Genomic DNA, 25,116 nt, shown 5'->3' on the forward strand with positions numbered 1-25,116 from the left:
TTAGTTCTTAAGGCCAAGTCTTAACTTAATGGCTATGTTTAAAATAAGCTTTTTTTTCCACTTTTAAAGTGATATAGTACAATAATAAGTAGCTCAAATGTTTAATGCCCCCCAGTGGAAAGCATCGTATCGTTTCATTCTGTAGTATTGATTGTAATACTACATCTCCCAGCATTCCCCCATGTTGCGCACGCGCAGTGCAGTGGTCAGACGGTGTATCGAAAACTATCACAAAACTTTATTGAGATTGCACAGGGTGGAAGTGTGCGCGGCGATTCTAGGAGGGGAAGTGAGGCTGCTGATATGGCGGACCCGGCGGCACAGACCTCCGCGCAGCCCCGGCTTCAGCAAGCTCAGTCCAGCGGCACGGCAGGGTCCAACCCAAACCCCGGAGCCGGGAGCAGCGACCCGGCCCGACCAGGCCTGAGTCAGCAGCAATGGTCCAGCCAGAAGAAAGCCCAAGTCCGCTCGTTTCCGCGGGCTAAAAAGCTGGAGAAACTCGGAGTGTTTTCCTCCTGCAAGGTAACCGAGAGCTTGGCTCATAACAATAGAGCGAGTGCCCGGGCCTTTCATGTGTCAATGCTTCTCTAACAGTCGGCAAATTAGTCACACATGTTCCCTGGTAAGAATGCAAAAAATAAAGGACTACAGACGATTTAAGGCTAGAAAATACGAAACACAAGACTTTGAAAACCTCCTTCATGTGAACTAAAGAGTGGAAAATGACTGTCACATTTCTACCTATGCAGAATTAGTGCAGAAATGCTGTCAAAATATGGTGGTTAATTGAATGCATTCATTTATTATGTTTGTTTTCATAACATGCCCCATATACATTAGTGTGCTTTAGTATATCACATTTTGTTATGTGTTACCATGTTATCACTGTTGTTACCACTGCAATTATGAATATTTTGACAATATTCACCTGATCAACATCTAACTGAACCTGATGTTTACTGTCCTTGTTGACAGTTTTTTTTTTTTTTTAATCACAGTTGTGTTCTCTAATCACAGGCGAATGATGCTTGTAAATGTAATGGGTGGAAAAACCCCAATCCACCAACAGCTGCTCGTATGGAGCTCCAGCAGCAGGCAGCCAGTCTGACAGAGGCCTGCCGAAGCTGTGGACACTCTTTGGGTAAGATCAATGCCTCTATGGCGGTTCTATTGCATTGCATTGCAATATCAGACCCATCATCCAAATAGGCTTGTGCATAATAGTGTGCAACATTGCCCGCCCGCTTTTTCAGTGGATCCGTAAGCATTTTTCGAATAGGGATTTCTTAAAAAGTTTTAGTTAAATAGCTTTAAGCCATGAACCGAAACAAACCAACCAGCTGCAAAATTTATCACATAACAAAACTTTGATTTAAAGAAAATCTATATACTATATACACATAGTTTACACACAGCAGTGCTGGGTAGATTACTCACAAATCGTAGTCTGTTACTGATTCTAAATGACATGACAAAAATTGTAGTTGGTAATGTTATCCAATACATTAAACATTTTAGGTAATATAACTTGACTACTTTTTGATTACTTTTGACCGAACCGGTTTATCACATTGATTTTGTATAGAATAATATTGTACCATATTGATATAAAAATACAAAGAGAAAGAAAATGTATTCAATTATTTAATGTCAACAACATGAGGTGCGTTAAATTTCAGCTGCATTACGTCAGGGTTTGACAAACTGGGGTTTTTGAAGGAACTGCAGGTGGCAATTAAATAATAAAAAAATAATATTAAAATGAATTATAGTTAAAAAAAAATGTGTTTGAAAGACAAAGGCCTTCCAAAGACAAAGCAATACAATGTTAAAGGACTCTGAGTGTTCATCAGGAGTTGATTCGATATGCAATGTTGAGAAAACACTCCTTAAATTGAAATGAGTTCTGTAAGTTCAGTGGTCAAATGTTTTGTGACCGCTCAATTTTCCATGTAATTAATGCCACGTGACTAGTGACTGACCTAGAAGACTTTCTGAATTTATAGGAAGAATAGAAAGGAACATTTTAAGCATGAATAAGAAGAATTAGGGTGAATCAAATTCTGAATGATTTACTGTTATTGTGTGAATATATCCGAACTCTTAAGCTTATATTCTCCTCAGAGATCACTTAGATCATCTTCTAAGTTACTATTAATTGTCCCAAAAACCCGCCTTAAAACAAAGGGAGATAGATCTTTCTCGGTTAATGCTCCAAAATTATGGAATACTCTTCCAATATCTATCAGAGTTTCCCCTACATTAAAAATGTTTTAAACATTGCTTAAAACGTACCTTTTTGCACAAGCATACTAAAATGCATCTTAATGCTATATGTATTTCTGTAAAGATCATGCGAGTTGTCTATTTTATTGTTGTTACTAGGTTTTATATATATATATAATCTTTTTTTTATGTTTCTTGGTTTGAATTTTTTTTTTATGTTAAGCTATCTGTATGTGCAGCTGTATTTAGATTGTGAAGCGCTTTGGTCAACACTCGTGTTGTTTTAAGGTGCTATAGAAATGAATTTGACTTTGACTTTGAATAATATATGTAATCATTAAGAAAGTAACTGTAGTCTGATTACGAGTATTTTAAAAAGTAATATAATCTGGTGTATATCCAAAATGGTCAATGTTTCTGATAATGTCTTTTATTTATTAAGTTGGCTTGGAAAAGCCAACTTACTGATATTGTACTTAAACTTAATTAATGGTGCTTGCCTATAGGCAAAGCAACATTAGTGTTCTCTTGCATACTTATTTTTAATGGTGCTTGCCTATAGGCAAAGCAACATTAGTGTTATTGCTCATACTTATTATTATTCTTCTGATTATTCTTTTTATTCTGGACAAAGTTTGGCGCGAAACTCGCCCCGCACCGTTTGTCACAGACCCCTGAGTGAGGTGTCATATCGACCGGCCCATTGAGGAGAGGTGTGCTATATCTTTTCTAAGCGATCGGGTGTACGATGTTCGCACAGCGGACGAAAAAGCGGCCAAAAAAGTCCCATTGACTTAACATTGCGGAATTTTCAGAAATTCAAATCCCAACTGTCATTTTTCACACACACAGACACAAAGGGCCTGACACCCCTGCATGTCTCCCCCTCTCTCTCCCTCAGAGGATTTATATTATCCAGCAGCCAATAAGTAATGGCCTAAAATCTTCATAGCCACACCATAGCAACCAGTTACAGCACCCTAGCAACCATAGGCTATAGGCACGAGGCCGCAGGCCTCGTGCACTCATTATAATGCACTCGTTTAATAGAGATTTTAAATACTCTATAAAAACTCACTCGTAGGCACGAGGCCGCAGGCCTCGTGACTAACCTTAGCCCTAACCCCATAGTAACCATCTTTGAAAACTACCAACCACCTAGTAACACCATAGCAACCAGTTACAGCACCCTAGCAACCATAGGCTATAGGCACGAGGCCACAGGCCTCGTGCACTCATTATAATGCACTCGTTTAATAACACAACCACTCAAAATACCTTAGAACTCCCTAGCAACACCCTAGCAACCACCCAAAATACCTTAGAACTCCCTAGCAACACCATAGCAACCACCCAAAACACCTTAAAACACCCTAGGAACCACCCATAACACCCTAGCAACCACCCAAAATACCTTAGAACTCCCTAGTAACACCATAGCAACCACCCAAAATACCTCATAACTCCCTAGCAACCACCCAAAATACCTCAGAACTCCCTAGTAACACCATAGCAACCACCCAAAATACCTTAGAACTCCCTAGCAACACCCTAGCAACCACCCAAAATACCTCAGAACTCCCTAGCAACCACCCAGAACACCCTAGCAACTGCCTAGCAACCACCTGGAACACCCTAGCAACCGCCTAGCAACCACCCAGAACACCCTAGCAACTGCCTAGTAACCACCTAGAACACCCTAGCAACTGCCTAGCAACCACCCAAAACACCATAGTAACCACCCAGAACACCCTAGCAACCAACCCAAAACATGAATAAGCCATATCTCAGCAGCAGAACATCGTACAGACATGGTTGTTGGCTCGTATGCAATCATGTACCACACTCTAGCAACCGAGTGGTGAGTTTTGCCACTGCAAGCACCATTCACATTTTCTTCTGGAAATGTACGTTCTAGTTAATGGTGCTTGCCTATAGGCAAAGCAACATTAGTGTTCTCTTGCATACTTATTTTTCTTCTTATTATTATTCCACACAAAAGTTTGGCGCGAAACTCGCCCCGCACCGTTTGTCACAGACCCCTGAGTGAGGTGTCAAATCGACCGGCTCATTGAGGAGAGGTGTGCTATATCTTTTCTAAGCGATCGGGTGTACGATGTTCGCACAGCGGACGAAAAAGCGGCCAAAAAAGTCCCATTGACTTAACATTGCGGAATTTTCAGAAATTCAAATCCCAACTGTCATTTTTCACACACACAGACACAAAGGGCCTGACACCCCTGCATGTCTCCCCCTCTCTCTCCCTCAGAGGATTTATATTATCATGCAGCCAATAAATAATGGCCTAAAATCCTCATAGCCACACCATAGCAACCAGTTACAGCACCCTAGCAACCATAAGCTATAGGCACGAGGCCGCAGGCCTCGTGCACTCATTATAATGCACTCGTTTAATAGAGATTTTAAATACTCTATAAAAACTCACTCATAGGCACGAGGCCGCAGGCCTCGTGCACTCATTATAAGGCACTCGTTTAATAGAGATTTTAAATACCGGCCTCATGCCTAACCTTAACCCTAACCCCATACTAAAGGTTTTAATAACTTCATATTGTGTGTGTGTGTGTGTGTGAGCAAGTTTGTGTGTGTTAGAACACCCTAGCAACACCATAGCAACCACCCATAACACCCTAGAAACTGCCTAAAATACCTTAGAACTCCCTAGCAACACCATAGCAACCACCCATGACACCCTAGCAACCACACAAAATACCTTATAACACCCTAGCAACACCATAGCAACCACCCATAACACCCTAGCAACCACCCAAAATACCCTAGAAATCCCTAACAACCACCCAAAATACCTCAGAATTCCCTAGCAACACCATAGCAACCACTCAAAATACCTTAGAACTCCCTAGCAACCACCCAAAATACCTAAGAACTCCCTAGCAACACCATAGCAACCACCCAAAATACCCTAGCAACCACCCAGAACACCATAGCAACCACCCAGAACACCCTAGCAACCGCCTAGCAACCACCCAGAACACCCTAGCAACCGCCTAGCAACCACCCAGAACACCCTAGCAACTGCCTAGCAACCACCCAGAACACCCTAGTAACCACCCAGAAGACCCTAGCAACCAACCGAACAACATGAATAAGCCATATCTCAGCAGCAGAACATCGTACAGACATGGTTGTTGGCTCGTATGCAATCATGTACCACACTCTAGCAACCGAGTGGTGAGTTTTGCCACTGCAAGCACCATTCACATTTTCTTCTGGAAATGTACGTTCTAGTTAATGGTGCTTGCCTATAGGCAAAGCAACATTAGTGTTATTGCTCATACTTATTATTTTTTTTTTTATTATTATTATTCTTCCACACAAAGTTCGGCGCGTAACTCGCCCCGCACCGTTTGTCACAGACCCCTGAGTGAGGTGTCAAAACGACCGGCTCATTGAGGAGAGGTGTGCTATATCTTTTCTAAGCGATCGGGTGTACGATGTTTGCACAGCGGACGAAAAAGCGGCCAAAAAAGTCCCATTGACTTAACATTGCGGAATTTTCAGAAATTCAAATCCCAACTGTCATTTTTCACACACACAGACACAAAGGGCCTGACACCCCTGCATGTCTCCCCCTCTCTCTCCCTCAGAGGATTTATATTATCCAGCAGCCAATAAGTAATGGCCTAAAATCTTCATAGCCACACCATAGCAACCAGTTACAGCACCCTAGCAACCATAGGCTATAGGCACGAGGCCGCAGGCCTCGTGCACTCATTATAATGCACTCGTTTAATAGAGATTTTAAATACTCTATAAAAACTCACTCATAGGCACGAGGCCGCAGGCCTCGTGCACTCATTATAATGCACTCGTTTAATAGAGATTTTAAACACCCATAACACCCTAGCAACCACCCAAAATACCTCAGAACTCCCTAGCAACACCATAGCAACCACTCAAAATACATTAGAACTCCCTAGCAACACCCTAGCAACCACCCAAAATACCTTAGAACTCCCTAGCAACACCATAGCAACCACCCAAAACACCTTAGAACACCCTAGGAACCACACATAACACCCTAGCAACCACCCAAAATACCTTAGAACTCCCTAGCAACACCATAGCAACCACCCAAAATACCTAAGAACTCCCTAGCAACACCATAGCAACCATCCATAAAACCCTAGCAACCACCCAGAACACCATAGTAACCACCCAGAACACCCTAGCAACCGCCTAGCAACACCCTAGCAACCACCCAGAACACCCTAGCAACCACCTGAACAACATGAATAAGCCATATCTCAGCAGCAGAACATCGTACAGACATGGTTGTTTGCTCGTATGCAATCATGTACCACACTCTAGCAACCGGGTCGTGTTTTTTGCCACTGCAAGCACCATTCACATTTTCTTCTGGAAATGTACGTTCTAGTTCTTCTTATTATTATTCCACACAAAAGTTTGGCGCGAAACTCGCCCCGCACCGTTTGTCACAGACCCCTGAGTGAGGTGTCAAATCGACCGGCTCATTGAGGAGAGGTGTGCTATATCTTTTCTAAGCGATCGGGTGTACGATGTTCGCACAGCGGACGAAAAAGCGGCCAAAAAAGTCCCATTGACTTAACATTGCGGAATTTTCAGAAATTCAAATCCCAACTGTCATTTTTCACACACACAGACACAAAGGGCCTGACACCCCTGCATGTCTCCCCCTCTCTCTCCCTCAGAGGATTTATATTATCATGCAGCCAATAAATAATGGCCTAAAATCCTCATAGCCACACCATAGCAACCAGTTACAGCACCCTAGCAACCATAAGCTATAGGCACGAGGCCGCAGGCCTCGTGCACTCATTATAATGCACTCGTTTAATAGAGATTTTAAATACTCTATAAAAACTCACTCATAGGCACGAGGCCGCAGGCCTCGTGCACTCATTATAAGGCACTCGTTTAATAGAGATTTTAAATACCGGCCTCATGCCTAACCTTAACCCTAACCCCATACTAAAGGTTTTAATAACTTCATATTGTGTGTGTGTGTGTGTGTGAGCAAGTTTGTGTGTGTTAGAACACCCTAGCAACACCATAGCAACCACCCATAACACCCTAGAAACTGCCTAAAATACCTTAGAACTCCCTAGCAACACCATAGCAACCACCCATGACACCCTAGCAACCACACAAAATACCTTATAACACCCTAGCAACACCATAGCAACCACCCATAACACCCTAGCAACCACCCAAAATACCCTAGAAATCCCTAACAACCACCCAAAATACCTCAGAATTCCCTAGCAACACCATAGCAACCACTCAAAATACCTTAGAACTCCCTAGCAACCACCCAAAATACCTAAGAACTCCCTAGCAACACCATAGCAACCACCCAAAATACCCTAGCAACCACCCAGAACACCATAGCAACCACCCAGAACACCCTAGCAACCGCCTAGCAACCACCCAGAACACCCTAGCAACCGCCTAGCAACCACCCAGAACACCCTAGCAACTGCCTAGCAACCACCCAGAACACCCTAGCAACTGCCTAGCAACCACCCAGAACACCCTAGTAACCACCCAGAAGACCCTAGCAACCAACCGAACAACATGAATAAGCCATATCTCAGCAGCAGAACATCGTACAGACATGGTTGTTGGCTCGTATGCAATCATGTACCACACTCTAGCAACCGAGTGGTGAGTTTTGCCACTGCAAGCACCATTCACATTTTCTTCTGGAAATGTACGTTCAGAACACCCTAGCAACTGCCTAGCAACCACCCAGAACAACCTAGCAACCACCTAGCAACCGCCTAGCAACCACCTAGAACACCCTAGCAACCGCCTAGCAACCACCCAATACACCCTAGCAACCACCCAGAACACCTTAGCATCTTCATAGCAAACTCCAAGAACACCCTAGCAACCGGGTCGTGTTTTTTGCCACTGCAAGCACCATTCACATTTTCTTCTGGAAATGTACGTTCTAGTTAATGGTGCTTGCCTATAGGCAAAGCAACATTAGTGTTCTCTTGCATACTTATTTTTCTTCTTATTATTATTCCACACAAAAGTTTGGCGCGAAACTCGCCCCGCACCGTTTGTCACAGACCCCTGAGTGAGGTGTCAAAACGACCGGCTCATTGAGGAGAGGTGTGCTATATCTTTTCTAAGCGATCGGGTGTACGATGTTCGCACAGCGGACGAAAAAGCGGCCAAAAAAGTCCCATTGACTTAACATTGCGGAATTTTCAGAAATTCAAATCCCAACTGTCATTTTTCACACACACAGACACAAAGGGCCTGACACCCCTGCATGTCTCCCCCTCTCTCTCCCTCAGAGGATTTATATTATCCAGCAGCCAATAAGTAATGGCCTAAAATCTTCATAGCCACACCATAGCAACCAGTTACAGCACCCTAGCAACCATAAGCTATAGGCACGAGGCCGCAGGCCTCGTGCACTCATTATAATGCACTCGTTTAATAGAGATTTTAAATACTCTATAAAAACTCACTCGTAGGCACGAGGCCGCAGGCCTCGTGCCTAACCTTAGCCCTAACCCCATAGTAACCATCTGTGAAAACTACCAACCACCTAGTAACACCATAGCAACCAGTTACAGCACCCAAGCAACCATAGGCTATAGGCACGAGGCCGCAGGCCTCGTGCACTCATTATAATGCACTCGTTTAATAACACAACCACTCAAAATACCTTAGAACTCCCTAGCAACACCCTAGCAACTACCCAAAATACCTTAGAACTCCCTAGCAACACCATAGCAACCACCCAAAACACCTTAAAACACCCTAGGAACCACCCATAACACCCTAGCAACCACCCAAAATACCTTAGAACTCCCTAGCAACACCATAGCAACCACCCAAAATACCTCATAACTCCCTAGCAACCACCCAAAATACCTCAGAACTCCCTAGTAACACCGTAGCAACCACCCAAAATACCTTAGAACTCCCTAGCAACACCCTAGCAACCACCCAAAATACCTCAGAACTCCCTAGCAACCACCCAGAACACCCTAGCAACTGCCTAGCAACCACCCAGAACACCCTAGCAACCGCCTAGCAACCACCCAGAACACCTTAGCAACTGCCTAGTAACCACCTAGAACACCCTAGCAACTGCCTAGCAACCACCCAAAACACCCTAGTAACCACCCAGAACACCCTAGCAACCAACCCAAAACATGAATAAGCCATATCTCAGCAGCAGAACATCGTACAGACATGGTTGTTGGCTCGTATGCAATCATGTACCACACTCTAGCAACCGAGTGGTGAGTTTTGCCACTGCAAGCACCATTCACATTTTCTTCTGGAAATGTACGTTCTAGTATTATTATTATTCTTCTTACTAAAAACTGTTGACTCTATCTCGTCCTAGAGCTTTAACTCTACATACTCCAAACTCGGCTCAAATACTCAAACTGTTCTGAAGTTAGTTGCTATATCTTTTCAGACTGATCGGACTTACGGTTTTCCTATAAATGACGATCAAACTTGGAAAAACTCCCATTCACTTAACATGGTGGAATGTTCAGATTTTCAAACTCCCCAACTGCCAAAAATTCAAATCAAAATCCCTTGAAAGCCTAGACTAAATCAAACTGCCATTCTATACACTATATGAGCCATTGAGACTCATTTAAACTCATTAAACTCATCTATCTATCCACCTCAAACTATTTTAAACTTCAAACTAATTTAAACTTCAAACTAATTTAAACTTTTTATGAATAAAAACTACAAAAACTGGCTCGTGCCTTGTGCCTCACCTTAGCCCTAACTCCAGGATGCTAATATACACTAAACTCTGAACTCTTAGACTCATGTAAACTCATAAACTCATCTATCTATCCACTTCAAACTAATTTAAACTTTTAACTAATTTAAACTTCAAACTACAACTCACTCGTAGGCACGAGGCCGCAGGCCGAGTGCCTATCCTCAGCCCTAACCGATGCTAATATACATTAAACTCTGAACTCTTAAACTCATATAAACTTATAAACTACTTTAAACTCATGCATTCACTAAACTCTAAACTCAAAAACTCTTTAATGTGTGTGTGTGTGTGTGTGTTAGAACACCCTAGCAACACCATAGCAACCACCCATAACACCCTAGAAACTGCCTAAAATACCTTAGAACTCCCTAGCAACACCATAGTAACCACCCATAACACCCTAGCAACCACCCAAAATACCTCAGAACTCCCTAGCAACACCCTAGCAACCACCCACAATACCTCAGAACTACCCAGCAACATCCTAGCAACCACCCAAAATACCTTAGAACTCCCTAGCAACACCCTAGCAACCACCCAAAATACCTTAGAACTCCCTAGCAACACCATAGTAACCACCCATAACACCCTAGCAACCACCCAAAATACCTCAGAACTCCCTAGCAACACCCTAGCAACCACCCAAAATACCTTAGAACTCCCTAGCAACACCCTAGCAACCACCCAAAACACCTTAGAGCACCCTAGCAACACCCTAGCAACCACCCAAAATACCTTAGAACTCCCTAGCAACACCATAGCAACCACCCAAAATACCTTAGAACTCCCTAGCAACACCCTAGCAACCACCCAAAATACCTCAGAACTCCCTAGCAACACCCTAGCAACCACCCAAAATACCTTAGAACTCCCTAGCAACACCCTAGCAACCACCCAAAATACCTTAGAACTCCCTAGCAACACCCTAGCAACCACCCAAAATACCTCAGAACTCCCTAGCAACTCCATAGCAACCATCAATAACACCCTAGCAACCACCCAAAATTCCCTAGCAACCGCCTAGCAACCACTCAGAACACCCTAGCAACCACCCAAAATACCCTAGCAACCGCCTAGCAACCACTCAGAACACCTTAGCAACCCTCTAGAAACACCCTAGTAACTTTAAACTACTTCAAACTATACTTTAAACTATTTTAAACTTCAAACTAATTTAAACTTCAAACTATTTTAAACTTTAAACTACTTCAAACTTCAAATCACTTTAATTTAAACTTCAAACTATACTTTAAACTATTTTAAACTTTAAACTAATTCAAACTTCAAATCACTTTAATTTAAACTTCAAACTAATTTAAACTATTTTAAACTGTAAACTACCTTAAACTTTAATCTACTTTAAACTATTTAAAACTCTAAACTACTTTAAACTTTAAACTTATTTAAACTTCAAACTACTTTAAACTTCAAACTACTTTAAACTTCTTCAAACTTTCTGGTCCAAACTTTCACAAGCCAACTTAAAGTTTGTCTCAAACTTTTTTTTCTAGTTTTAATTATTATTATTTTTCTTTTATTGATTTCTTTAATAATTTATGTATATTCTACTTTATGCTCTATGTTTGATTATTTCCAGTTGTAAGATCTTTGGTGTCTCTTCTGTGCTGAAGATTGAGTGGGTGTATATTCCATCAGAATTGATTACGTGATGTACCTTTGTATCAAAATGTGTTTGTTTCCATTTCTGCAGACATGAGATAATGAAGATCTGCAGTATATTCTTAATGGTCTTAAAGGTGTCAACACCTATATCTATTTTCCTCTATCTTTGACATTTGAACAGTCACTCTGACCTAGCCGTCACACCAACTATGACATAAGTGATAAGTCTGTTTGACCTTTTTTATATTAGACCTTTATATATAGTTTAAGAGGGTGTAAGTTTCCTCCAGATATATTCATTGCTCTTCTTTTGCTCTTCTTCACTGTTGCGCCTCCTTCTGCTTCGTCTCTTCTACCTCTCCTTTAATTCTGCAAAGATCTTACTTCTTTTGTCCTTCTTTTACTCTGATCTTTACAATCTTCATCTGTCAGATACAATACTTTGTATTTATTTGATCAATTTGTTTATCTCAATCATTTTACATTTTTACTTAATAAATGTGTTATTCCTTATTCACATCTGATCTTTGACATAATCAATGATTGTCTGCCTGGATCCTATTGAATCATTATCTAATTACAAGTACCTAATGTTTGGAATCTGATTACGTAATCCAGATTACAGGTAATCAGTTACTACCCAGCACCATATATTTATTATTCTGAAACTAATATACCATTGATTAACATTAAAATAGGTCTGTTTTTAAAGGTTTGTTAGTTTTTATTTCTGGAACCCGATTGCTGCATTCTATAGCTTACATAGACTGCTATCTAAAAGTTTCAAACGCTGCAAGGTGTAATCCATGGACAAGGTCTGTTTAATAAATACGCAAAAACCCCAAAAATAACATTAAAAAGTGGCTCTGAAATGTACAGTAGCAAGTATCCACCTACATGGATTTATGAAGTATATGCCATGCAAACCAGAGATAAGCGGCCTTTGTGGTTATACAGGCCAGTATATGTTAACTGTGTAGTTTACATCATATAACGCATGGTTATTATTATTGCTTCAGGTAGTGTTCACATTCTCTTATGTGTTGATCTTTAGCAGAACATGTGTCTCACCTGGAGAATGTGTCTGAGGAGGAGATTAACCGGTTGTTAGGGATGGTGGTGGATGTGGAGAATCTCTTCATGTCTGTTCATAAAGAAGAAGACACGGACACCAAGCAAGTCTACTTTTATTTGTTCAAGGTAAATTGGCAATTGAGATCTGCTTCCTTCATTTTTTAAAAGTGCAGGCATGCTCCAGATGAGTTACTAACATGTTAAGAAGTCTATTTTTATTTTTTTCAGGTGAATATTTAACATTTTTGACTGTTGTTTGTTGGCTGTTTGATTCTTTTCTTAGTTGCTGAGGAAGTGTATTCTGCAGATGGGGAAGCCAGTGGTGGAAGGCTCTCTCGGTAGCCCTCCCTTTGAAAAACCCAACATAGAACAAGTATGTATGTTGTGTATAAGAAAGTGTGTCACAAGCAAAGCTTTCTGTCAGTCACATTCCATGTAAAAATGCCCTTAAGTGTTTAGGAAGTGATGGGCAGACTGTGTTTGTGATTTTATGCAGAGTTCTGCACTCAAGATCTCTCTCTCTGTCTCAGGGGGTGTTGAACTTTGTTCAGTATAAGTTCAGTCATTTGGCGCCTAAGGAGAGGCAGACCATGTATGAGCTCAGTAAGATGTTTCTGCTCTGTCTGAACTACTGGAAGCTGGAGACTCCGACACAGTTCCGTCAGAGGGCTCAGAAAGAGGATGCAGCCGCATACAAAGTTGATTATACTAGGTGAGTGTGAGTGTGAGTTAACACGTGTAAATGAGTGTTTGTTTCTAGGTTATATCAGCAGATCATCTCTAATGTCACCCGAATCCGCTGCTAAAAAATAAATCATCCACACGCCACCCACCCAAACCTATAATTTTCTCTGATTTAGATATCCGCACCCGATCGTCACATTACAATTATTCAAATTCTCGCGTGATATTATAACATATTACACTGAAATAGGCTGCTTTTAAATGAACATTTGTTTAAAGTAGCCTACATGTTCTTCTTTTGCTAAATTGCATTTTCCTAAACACAGGCTTTACTCCCTTCAAACTTAAATTGAAATTTCACTGTTTCCGTCACTGCAACTTCCCGAACAAGAAATTAGATGTGTTCAGCCCAAGCAAAGGCTGGATATAGGCTTTATGACTTTGTCATATACAGCGCTTCACAGCCGTTACATATCACATACTCAACACTTGATTCGTCCTGGTTAACTATTTAGTAAAACTCTGCCATTAGGCATATGTTTTCCTTTATTGGTTTTCCCTGAAGTGAGAGGCTATATACATTGTTGAAAACAAAAGGAAAAAGAGTGACGCTCGTTCGTTGCGTTTTACTGAGTGAGTGTTCAGTGTCTTCATTAAAATTAATACATTAATGATTTATCTCTTATCCACCCAGAACCCACCAACTATTAATTGCAATGTTATTTATGTACGGTAACTTGGCCCATCTGACCCGCAGATTATCTGCATCGTTTGCAGATATAACTAAGTCACACATCATCACTAATACATATAGATGATGTTACTGGTGCTAATAGTTGAAAAGTAAAGAGGAAAAGGTGATCGATTCACTTACTTGAAATAAGGCATGCTCTGTTACACAATCAAATGTCAAAATGACATTTATTTTGTAATAAAATGTACATAATTTTTATAAAAACAAATAACATTAAAGCTGCAAGCAGCATTTATCGGTGTTCAAGCAGTTAAGGCCTTTAAGCACATTAACGTTAAAAGACATTAAGATTTATTTAGCAAGCATTTAACCACTGACATCATAGATGGAAAAACACCATTTACAGCCAACACAGGCAATTTACCATAGGAAATATATGTTTTAAAAGCTTTTTAACAGTTATAGCGCCACCTGTTGTCTAATCTCCATAAAATTTCGCATGCTTGTTAATGATGTTATTGCACATATGCTCACCAATTTTTATGAAATTCTGAGTTTTTATTTAGGATTTATAGGCTTTTGAGTGTATTTTGACACACCCCTTTTCTAAACGAGCCAATTATAGCCATGCGCAAAATGCAAAAGTTCAACTTTTTTTTTAATAATTATTGATCTAGAGAGTCCAGAGAATTGTCCTAGACTGGTCTGGTTCCGATCGGGCGAAAAACCAGGGACTAGTTCGCAAAAGTAGGTTTTTAACGTAATTGCAAATATTGAATGAACGATTCGATTGACAGCATTAGTTCTAGAGGAAAAGTTGTTCAGAATGAGGAGATCTATCAAATGATATGCATATTGTGGGGATGTGTGCAACACCACGTGATTAAAGAGCCGTAAAACTCGTTAGCGCCAACTAGTGGCCGATTTCTTTCAAAACTCTTACAGACCTCTTTGGCCACGAGTTGAACATGCCCGACGAGTTTTGTTCCGATTGGCCTCCGTTAACCTTGTCTAATAGGTGCTTAAACTTCATTGGCCAATGGCGGCAAATTTTTTTTTAGATACGCCAATATCCTTCTAGACATACATGGGGCCTTGGGCCAAGACACTGCATACCAAATTTCAAGTCAATCGGACAAACGGTCAGGTGTGTATTTGTTTTTTCTTGATTATAGCGCCACCATGTGGCCAATCGACGCGGGTTTTTTATCGTGACCTCAAATTTACCTCCTACATATGTGTACCAAGTTTGGTGAAGAAATCTCCGTTACTTCTTGAGTTATAGACATTTTAGTAAAATAGGCTCCTCCCACAACGTTCATTTAGCGCCCCCTAGCGAACGTGAATCAATTATTCAACTTTTTTTCGATAATTATTGATCGTCAGACTCCAGAGAACATTTCTGCACTGGTTTGGTTCCGATCGGGCAAAAAACCAGGGACTAGTAGGTTTTTGACAAAATTCAAAATGGCGGAAAATCTATCATGACGGAAATTAAATCGGAGATATAAGTTTTTTTCTTCAGGTGACCAGCTTTCCAATGATATACTTGAACTCCACTTGAGTCTGCGACATACGGTCTTGGAGTTATGACCAGTTTCGCGCTTTTGGTTGCTATATGGCACCTATGGGCCAATCGGGCTCATACTTTGATAACCTCTCCTCGATTTTTGTACTACCATCTGGCAAAGTTTCAAGTCTCTAGCACTTACGGTTTGGGCTGCACAACGCGTTTTACGGCAGAAGAAAAATAATAATAAAAATCAGTACAATTACAATAGGTTTTCAGCACTTCGTGCTTGAACACCTAATAATAGTAAAAAAAGTCATTATATACCGGTCAAAGGTTTGGGGTCAGTGTGTTTTGTTTTTAAGAAATGAATACTTTTATTTAGAAAGGATGCATTAAAATTCACTGTTTTACTGTAAATTAATTATGTAATTAAATTCTCGTTTTTTACTGTATTTTTGATCATACAAAATGCAGCCTTGGTAAGATTTCTTTTAAAACATGAAAATATAATAATGAATTTTAACCAAATGTGTATAAACCAATGCAATTACAGTTTTGTGAATCAGTTTTTGTGTGTGTGTTTCAGGTGGCTGTGTTACTGTCACGTTCCTCAGAGCAATGACAGCTTGCCACGGTACGAGACGTGTCAGGTGTTCGGCCGCAGTCTGCTGAAGTCCATCTTCACCGTCACCCGCAGACAGTTACTGGAGAAGTTCAGAGTGGAGAAAGACAAGCTCCCACCAGAGAAACGCACTCTGATCCTCACACACTTCCCCAAGTAAGACCTTCGTATCAATACGTGCTATTAAACCATCACTCTCAGATAGTCAAGTTGATTATATGTTTGTGTGTGTGTGTGCGCTTGTTAGGTTTCTTTCCATGTTGGAAGAAGAAATATATGGAGAAAACTCCCCCATTTGGGAGGCAGACTTCACCATGCCAGCCTCAGAGGGGACACAACTGGGGCACCAAACAGGTGTGTGTTTAGGTGGTTATTAGGGATGAGCATTTATGTAACAACAGCTTTCTTACATTTAAATTGATGTTAAAAATACAATCATGACATGTACTTTTATTCACAAATATTAGGGTACATCACCCTTATAATGGTTTCAAATTAAGCCAACTTCAACAACCTATGCTTTTAGTTATTTGAACTAAATTAATTACTAAAAACATACAAATTTACAAACAAATGAAGATCTAAAATTTCAAGTAGACTGCCACCATAATGCATTCTATGTCAATAAAGGCTAAAATAAATTGTTTTTTTTATCTTTTTAAATGTTCTTGTTAAAAAAAAGCATTGCCTCAGATTAATGTGGCATCCATTGTCTGACAATTTGTAGTTTGATTCTCCAAAAATCCAGACAATATTTGTGTCCCAGCTCAGCGTCTTTTGAATGATCTGTTTTAATATTACATTTGGTATGTCATAAAGCAATTCTCACAGCACAAAATAATAATAAAATGTATGCTTTTGCTGGTGCATTAGCCAACATAGAGACTTGGCTTGACATGCTTCTTTTCAGACTGTTGCTTCAAACCCCTTCTCTTACTGTCTTAGTACTGAGTCCAGTCTCGGTGTCTGGCTCTCCTCTCAGTAAGGGCAGCAGCGGTTCAGCTCTGGGTGTTACGGGTTTGGACATTGCTTCCTCTGAACCAATAACCGGTAAGAAGATCAAGTTGCATATTTATTTACTTTGCGCTGTGAACTCTGTACATTGGTATTACAATTTTAACTATACATTACATGCATATATATGGGATAGACTAGGGTTCTCAACTCTGGCACTCGAGGTCCATTTTCCTGCAGAGTTCAGTTCCAACTCTAATCAAACGTATGAATGAACAAGCTAATCAAGGTTGGAGGTAAACTCTGGAGGAAAGTGCATCTTAAAGGGGACCTATTATGTCCCTGTTCACAAGATGTAAAATAAGTCTCTGATGTCCCCAGAGTGTGTATGTGAAGGTTTAGCTCACAATACCCCACAGATAATTTTTTACAGCACGTTTAAATTGACACTTTTTTTTCCGGGGCTGAGAAAAACGCACCATTTTAGCGTTTGCCCTTTAAATGCAAATGAGATGCTGCTCCACGGCACAGGGGACGGAGCCTCACAAAATACAAGCCTGCTGTAGCGGACCCCGTCCGAATGATGGCCAAAAATATACTGATGAGTTTAATAAAGTTTATTGTATATCACACAAAAGATGAAGCGTCAGTTTTACCTCAGAAAATCACCGTGAGAGCAACACCTACAATGCTTAGGAGACATTCTCATCAGTGCAGCAATAGCGGGTGTGTACAACTCGCTGTGAACTCGATCAGGGCGATTCTATGTTAAGACGGCAGTGTCTGTCAACATTCGTGGGCGGGGCCTGTGGCTGTTGTGATGTCACACCAGCCCCATGGCTGAAAACAGGTCGTTGGGAGACAACTTTTTTTTATCACTGTAGGGTGGTTGTGTATACACACTGCCAACACACATTTATGTCCACACACTGCCAACACACATTTATGTCTAAACACCATGCAAATGTGAATTTTGCATAATAGGTCCCCTTTAAGAGTTGAGAACACCTGCGGTTGACTTAAGAATGATGACAATGATCATGTCAGTCTGTTGTGTGTAACAGTGTGTAATGCATTGTCTCTCAGGAGAGAAACGTAAGCTTCCTGAGGCACTGACTCTGGAGGATGCCAAGCGGATCCGAGTGATGGGCGACATCCCAATGGAACTGGTCAATGAAGTCATGAAAACCATCACAGACCCTGCTGCCATGCTGGGGCCAGAGGTCAGAGTTTATCACACCCTTATGATAGCCTTAATAATGTAGCGTGAAGATTTTCTGTTTTGCATTTACAGTTGAATATTAAAATGTAATCTTCTAGTCTGTTTTCTGGTTTCCCAGACTAGTCTGTTGTCGGCAAACGCGGCCCGTGATGAGACGGCTCGTCTGGAGGAGAGGAGAGGCATCATTGAGTTCCATGTGATTGGTAACTCTCTCTCTCAGAAGTCCAATAAGAAGATTCTAATGTGGCTCGTGGGCCTGCAAAATGTTTTCTCCCATCAACTTCCCCGCATGCCCAAAGAGTACATCACACGTCTTGTGTTTGACCCGTAAGTTCGCAGTGACCCCTTCCTTTTCCCAAAGAGCCCACTACTTACCTCAATCTTTAGCTGTTGTCAGGTTTTGTGTCTCGCTAGCTTCCTCAGCCTCTTTTGACTCGGCTCCCTCTGTTTGACCACAGGAAGCACAAGACCTTGGCTCTGATTAAAGATGGCCGTGTGATTGGAGGGATCTGCTTCAGGATGTTCCCCACTCAGGGATTCACAGAGATCGTCTTCTGTGCGGTCACCTCCAATGAGCAGGTCAAGGTACGGAGACGCACTCAATGGAGGCTCAATGAGTCTTAAGCCAGTGGCTCTCAACCAAGGGGACAGGAAGACTTATAAGTATTTAAATTAAATTATTGAACTCGAAGTTAAAATGCAAAAAAAAAAAAACTCTAATTAATATTACCTTTTTTTTTAAATTGAAGAACATGCAGTTCTCGCAAAATTAATCTTGGTTAATTATCTAACAATACTCTTAATAAAAAAAGTCTAAATATTTAGAGATTAAAGTCGAAACATTACAATAATAAAGTCGTAATAATTTGAGAATAGTCAAAATTACAAGAATGTCTTCTGTAGAAGTTATTTGTGTGTGTGCTTGCCATTGTTTCATATTCATAATTGCCACTGTGTGTGTGTGTGTGTCTTTTTACTTTTATCTGGGCTTTCAACAAAAGCAAATTCTACAGGTGCTAATTTAACAACATGGCATTACCATTTGTTTTAGGACGTTACAAAATATATACTGCGCCGGAATAGACTTTACAGGCGAAACACTTTTCAGACTGGATGGAGGAAGTCAGCTTTATATCTGAGGAAATCACAGGATCCGGCCAAATTATTGGATACAGAATGATGCCCTTAAAACGTATCCAGAAAGTATTTACGGTGAAGAGGGAGACAGAATGGTTACTGTTAAGTGTTCTCAGCCCAGATGGCGTTGCCTATAGACGAGCACGAAGACATATTGGCTTCGAGTCAACGTGCCACATAAAGTTTGGACCAGGATTGTGGTACCTGCTCTTCGTGCTCGTCTATAGGCAACGCCTTGGTAATGCCATGTTGGTAGATTAGCACCTGTAGAATTTCCTTTTGTTGAAAGCCCAGATAAAAGTAAAAAGCTACTGTTTTGTTTAGATCCATGTCTGAGGCATTTCTTTACACACACAAAAAAAATAAAGGAACAATCATTAGTCAGACAATACTCAAGAACCTTGTTGCATGGATTTTGCTTCATATAAGTTGTCCTTTCCTCTACAAAGTGACTCTAAACTAAGGATAATGTATCAATCAATAATAATAATAATAATGGTTTAAAAGTGTATATATAAATGAAAAAGCTATTAAAAGAAAAAATAGGTAAAAATAAAAGGTAATAATAATAAAAACACACAAAATGGTAATACCATTAACAAAATGCTGGTAAAAGTGACTGCATAAAGTCACATACCTACAGAAAAGCACATACATTCATATTCATCTCTACTGACATACACATTATGGATACTGATACATTTCACTTTGAACAATAAAACACAAGGGAACAATGACCGTTCTCTATAGGTTGTCCTATAGGCTCTCCTCCGGAAGGAGGGATCAAACACCCCAGTGTTTAACCAATGCACAAAAAGTGCTCTATAAACGTAGACCATAGGTTTTGGAAGTTCTGAACATTACCCCTACGCACAGTAGCATTCTCATTAAAGGGACAAAGCAAAAACTTTACCTTTCCACAAGCAGCAATTTATCCAACAATTCGTAACCTGATGTCCAGTGTCTGTCTCTCTGCTTGCGTTTTGGAAGGAAGGCCCAAAAGAAAAAGACCCGGATCCTTTATTAGTTTTATCTGAAGAATTCTGATTTCTGAAGCAATAGAATTCCAAAATTTGGAAATGTACTTGTTCTACTTATTCTTGTTGCCTTATAAACCCAGCATTATATATTATGAGTATTGTTGGCACTTTGACAAATTGCTTTTGTTCCTCTTTTCTAAGTTGCTTTGGATAAATATAATAGTGTCTGCTAAAAGCTTAAATTTCAGAATCTTCATTTTTGGGTGAACTATCCCTTTAATATGTTATAAGCTAAATAAATAGCATTTTTGCTACGAGTTGAATTGATGTCTTTTACTTTATTAATTAATAATATTTTTGTGTTCATGTTTAGGGCTATGGCACACACCTGATGAATCATCTTAAGGAGTACCACATCAAGCACGGCATTCTGTACTTTCTCACTTATGCTGACGAATACGCAATCGGCTACTTTAAGAAACAGGTACAGCTCCAGAAAGTACAGACTCCACCAGCCTCACTTGTAATTTCCTGTTTTTCCACTGCACAACTATATCTGTTGACCCCTCTTTTTGCCGGTAGGGCTTCTCCAAAGACATCAAAGTACCGAAGAGCCGCTACCTTGGTTACATCAAAGACTACGAGGGAGCCACGCTGATGGAGTGCGAGCTCAATCCCAGAATACCCTACACCGAACTCTCACACATCATAAAGAGACAGAAAGAGGTGAGAGTGCACACATTTCCCCCTTCTGCTGGAGGGAAATCTTATAGTATTACATTTGTGTATTTGGGTTTTGGAGGAGGATTTTTGCCACTTTTTTTACATCTCAAAATATTTGAAATTGGCTGGACATATTAACCTTTTGTCAATTTCAGCCAGTCCTTGTTACAGAATAATGACTTCCAGTAATATGGGTTTGTTGTCGTCTGCTCTAGATAATCAAGAAACTGATTGAAAGGAAACAGAATCAGATCAGGAAAGTGTATCCTGGTCTCACCTGCTTTAAAGAGGGTGTGCGGCAGATTCCTGTGGAGAGCATACCAGGCATCAGTAAGTGTGTGCTCGTCTCACAGTAGTGGCTATAATGCACCCACAAAATCCTTCCATTCACTCACAACACACTCTCTCCCTCCTTTTTGTCTTCTTAAGGAGAGACTGGTTGGAAACCTAGTGCCAAGGAGAAAAGGTCAGGAGAATTTATGCATATTTATTCTGAAATCTGAGACCATCTGTGTGTCTGTATTAAAACATCTCACTGATGGTTTTACAGTGATATCATGTCGTGTACACTTCCGTTTGGGGTCTGTAAGATTTTATTTAAGGAATTGATTCTTCTATTCAACAAGGATGACAGTAAAGAAGACATTCATAATGTTACAAAAGATTTATTTTTAAAATATAATTTCTATTCATCAAAGAATCCTGAAAAAAATGTTTCACTGTTTCCACAAAAATATTAAGCAATATATTAAACTATTTTTAACATTGATAATAATAATAATAATAATAAATGTTTCTTGAGCAGCAAATCGTCTTGTTAGAATGATTTCTGAAGGATCATGTGACACTAAAGACTGGAGTAATGATTCTGAAAATTCAGCGTTGCCATCACAGGAATTAATTACATTATAAAATATATTCAAATAGAAAACACTTTATTTGATATTTTACAATATCACTGAAATTTACTGTATTTTTGAACAAATAAATGCAGCCTTGGTAAGCATAAGAAACTTCTTTCAAAAACATTTAAAAAACTAACTTTTTAATGGTGGTGTATGTTTGTGAAATTATATACCTTGTGTATTATGTATGAGATGAGCCAGTCTCGTTACAGTTCCTAGGAAAGTTACCAACCACCAGCGAGTAACTAAAGCCCCTTTCACACAGAGATTCCGGAAAATACACGGATAAAGTGACCCGGGATTTGACCCGGGTTCGTTTGAAAATGGTTCATTCACACTGCCAGTGATTTGCCGGAATCAGAGAGCGCGTTCACACACAACCCGGGTATGTCCCGGATAGACGCGTGACGTTATGATGTGACGTATAAGGTACGCACGCTCGATCATTTTTTTTCGGATTCGGTCGTACACTAACGCATCACGTACCGTTCCACAAAGCTGGCGAACGATCTCAGCTTCGGCACGGATTGCAAGGAGCTCTCGGGTCTCTGCTTCAGTCCAGTTTGCAGACATCTTTTCGTTCTTTCTTGTATCGATGACGAACACAAACTTTCTTCTAACAGAGTAACAGAGTCGCACGATAACTACGTCATTGCGAAGGCTCGTGCATCATCACTACGACACACCCCTTACGGCATTTGTCCTGGCTTTTGTTCACACAGCGCGCGTTCCGGGTCTGAACACGGCAATGTTACTAGGTCCCCAACCCGGCATCGATCCCGGCATTAAACCCGGGTCGTGTTTGCGTTCACACAGAAGGCGTTCCGGCAATTTGCCGGCAATTTGCCGGGTTCAAAGTGCTGTGTGAATGGGGCTTATGACTCTGGTCAAAAGCAAGTAATGTTACAAGTTTTGTTCCCTGCGTGTTTCCATCATTCTCTCTTATTTTATCTGCAGTAAAGAGCTGAAAGATCCGGATCTGCTTTACAACATGTTAAAGAATCTTCTCGCACAGATTAAAGTAAGAGGCCTGTTGTCACACTCACACGCACCTTCATCTAAACACAATAACGACACAATATTCTGTGATATTCTCACCATCTCATTTGTGTGTTAACAGACACATCCAGACTCCTGGCCTTTCATGGAGCCAGTGAAGAAATCTGAAGCTCCTGACTATTATGAGGTCATCCGCTTCCCCATTGGTGGGTACTGATGTGATCTGCATATACAGTAATGAGATTTCAACCATTCTGAAGAGCCACTATTGAATTAGTCAGACTAGCTGGATAGCCAATATTAATCAGTTAACATATATACAGTTTTAACAACATCAAATTGCATCCAAATGAATAAACCTCTCTTCCTACTTAGACTTGAAAACCATGACAGAGCGTCTGAAGAACCGGTATTATGTGACTAAAAAGCTGTTTATCGCTGACCTGCAGCGAGTGATCACGAACTGCAGAGAGTACAACCCTCCAGACAGCGAGTACTGCAAGTGTGCCAACACACTGGAGAAGTTTTTCTACTTCAAACTGAAAGAGGCCGGGCATCTAGCCTAGGACAAGGGACCAGTTCGAAAATATAGAGAGTGTGATCACATACACACACACACGTTTCATTTGGATGAACAACATCCAACCCTGTCAAAAGTTGCTGCTTTCTGTTACTTTTCTTCCCTTATACAATATAGTTATAAAACTCGAGGTTATATTCATGTGTATGACTCTGCCATGCCAGTGCATTAAGGCAAAATGAAAACTGAAAGTGTGTTTGATGTGGGCGTTAGCTTAGACACAAATCACCATTAGCAGTTCAGTTCTTCTTTCCCATCCTCCGTCATAAAACGAATGACTCATGCACACTGCAAGCTGTTGCTCTACATACACAAACGTTCAGTTGTGTAACAAAGTCTTATCCTGCGAAACTCCTCTGACCTGAGATGCTGCAGCCAAAGATGGACAATATTCGGCCTCTAGTGATGTCACTTTGGTGTCACCCTTCTTGGCCAAAGTTGTTTGAAACAGCTGGTCAGTCATATACTGGATGTGCCTATTTAGTATAAATCTGACAATATGAGGGAAATTATACTTTTTTTAAAAATAAGTTCCGTCAATAGCTTTTATTGGAAAAAAAATGCCTCATTCCATGACAGATCACTTCAAGCAACAATAATCAAATATTTTTTTTCACCTAAGAAATTACTCATGTTCACTTTGCTTTGTCGGTGCCGTTGTGAAGTGTTTATCTTTGTTCACGAACCAATATTTGCGGTCTCTGGAAGCTTTCAGTGTGTCATGACCCCAGACGTAAGCATTCACAGTTTTTGCAACCTGCTATTTACACCCATTTGGGACCATGAACAACTATTTCCATTTCAATCGTAGCTGCAAAACACTTTGTCTTCTACTACCTAAAATACTCCGAATGGACTACTGCACAAACCTCTATATCCAAACACGTATGTGATTTCTGTGACACCGCATGTTCTCTGCTAGTTGAACGCTCACACACATGGGACAGGACAGCTGGTTTATTTTTCAGTCTTGTGATGGGCATTTACTTGAATCATGACTTTGACAAACTGCTGCAATGTCGATGTATTATTATCAGGGTTCTTTATTTTTGGATATACTGTGGGTCACTGATGACCCCTTTCATGAACAGGACATATGGGTGTGATAGAAAGCGTTTGGATATGGTTAAATTTGGATGATGCATGTAAATTGCAACAGTTCTGTGTACTATAATTCTGTTTTTTTGAAAATAAACGAAAAAAATGTATCTAAGTTTGCCTTGCTGAGAAGTGATGCTTATTTGAGCGTTTCACATTTTGAATTGTGCAAATGGAGTTTATAGAATCGTATAATTGAACCGAAAACAATAACCGAGTCTGGTTAGCTTTTATATATAGTTTATATAGGGAGGTTTTTATTTTGGGGGAAAATATAT

The 25,116-nt window shown here is 40.4% G+C and overlaps 1 protein-coding gene across 1 annotated transcript; it reads left to right on the plus strand.

Moving 5' to 3' along the window:
- The first annotated feature begins 196 nt into the window (after nucleotides 1–196).
- On the plus strand, nucleotides 197–25,017 carry kat2a (K(lysine) acetyltransferase 2A). Its single transcript, XM_079617878.1, has 18 exons — nucleotides 197–522; nucleotides 1,018–1,141; nucleotides 12,708–12,853; nucleotides 13,011–13,100; nucleotides 13,258–13,439; nucleotides 16,205–16,396; nucleotides 16,488–16,594; nucleotides 17,186–17,290; nucleotides 18,281–18,417; nucleotides 18,535–18,743; nucleotides 18,875–19,001; nucleotides 20,907–21,017; nucleotides 21,116–21,259; nucleotides 21,472–21,586; nucleotides 21,686–21,722; nucleotides 23,119–23,182; nucleotides 23,282–23,366; nucleotides 23,536–25,017. Exons 1-18 carry the CDS (start codon nucleotides 304–306, stop codon nucleotides 23,724–23,726), a joined length of 2,385 nt encoding a protein of 794 aa, XP_079474004.1. The 5' UTR covers nucleotides 197–303; the 3' UTR covers nucleotides 23,727–25,017.
- The last annotated feature ends 99 nt before the right edge of the window (nucleotides 25,018–25,116 follow it).

The sequence above is a fragment of the Phoxinus phoxinus genome, assembly GCF_949152265.1.
Source record: "Phoxinus phoxinus genome assembly, chromosome: 1".
Taxonomy (NCBI): domain Eukaryota; kingdom Metazoa; phylum Chordata; class Actinopteri; order Cypriniformes; family Leuciscidae; genus Phoxinus; species Phoxinus phoxinus.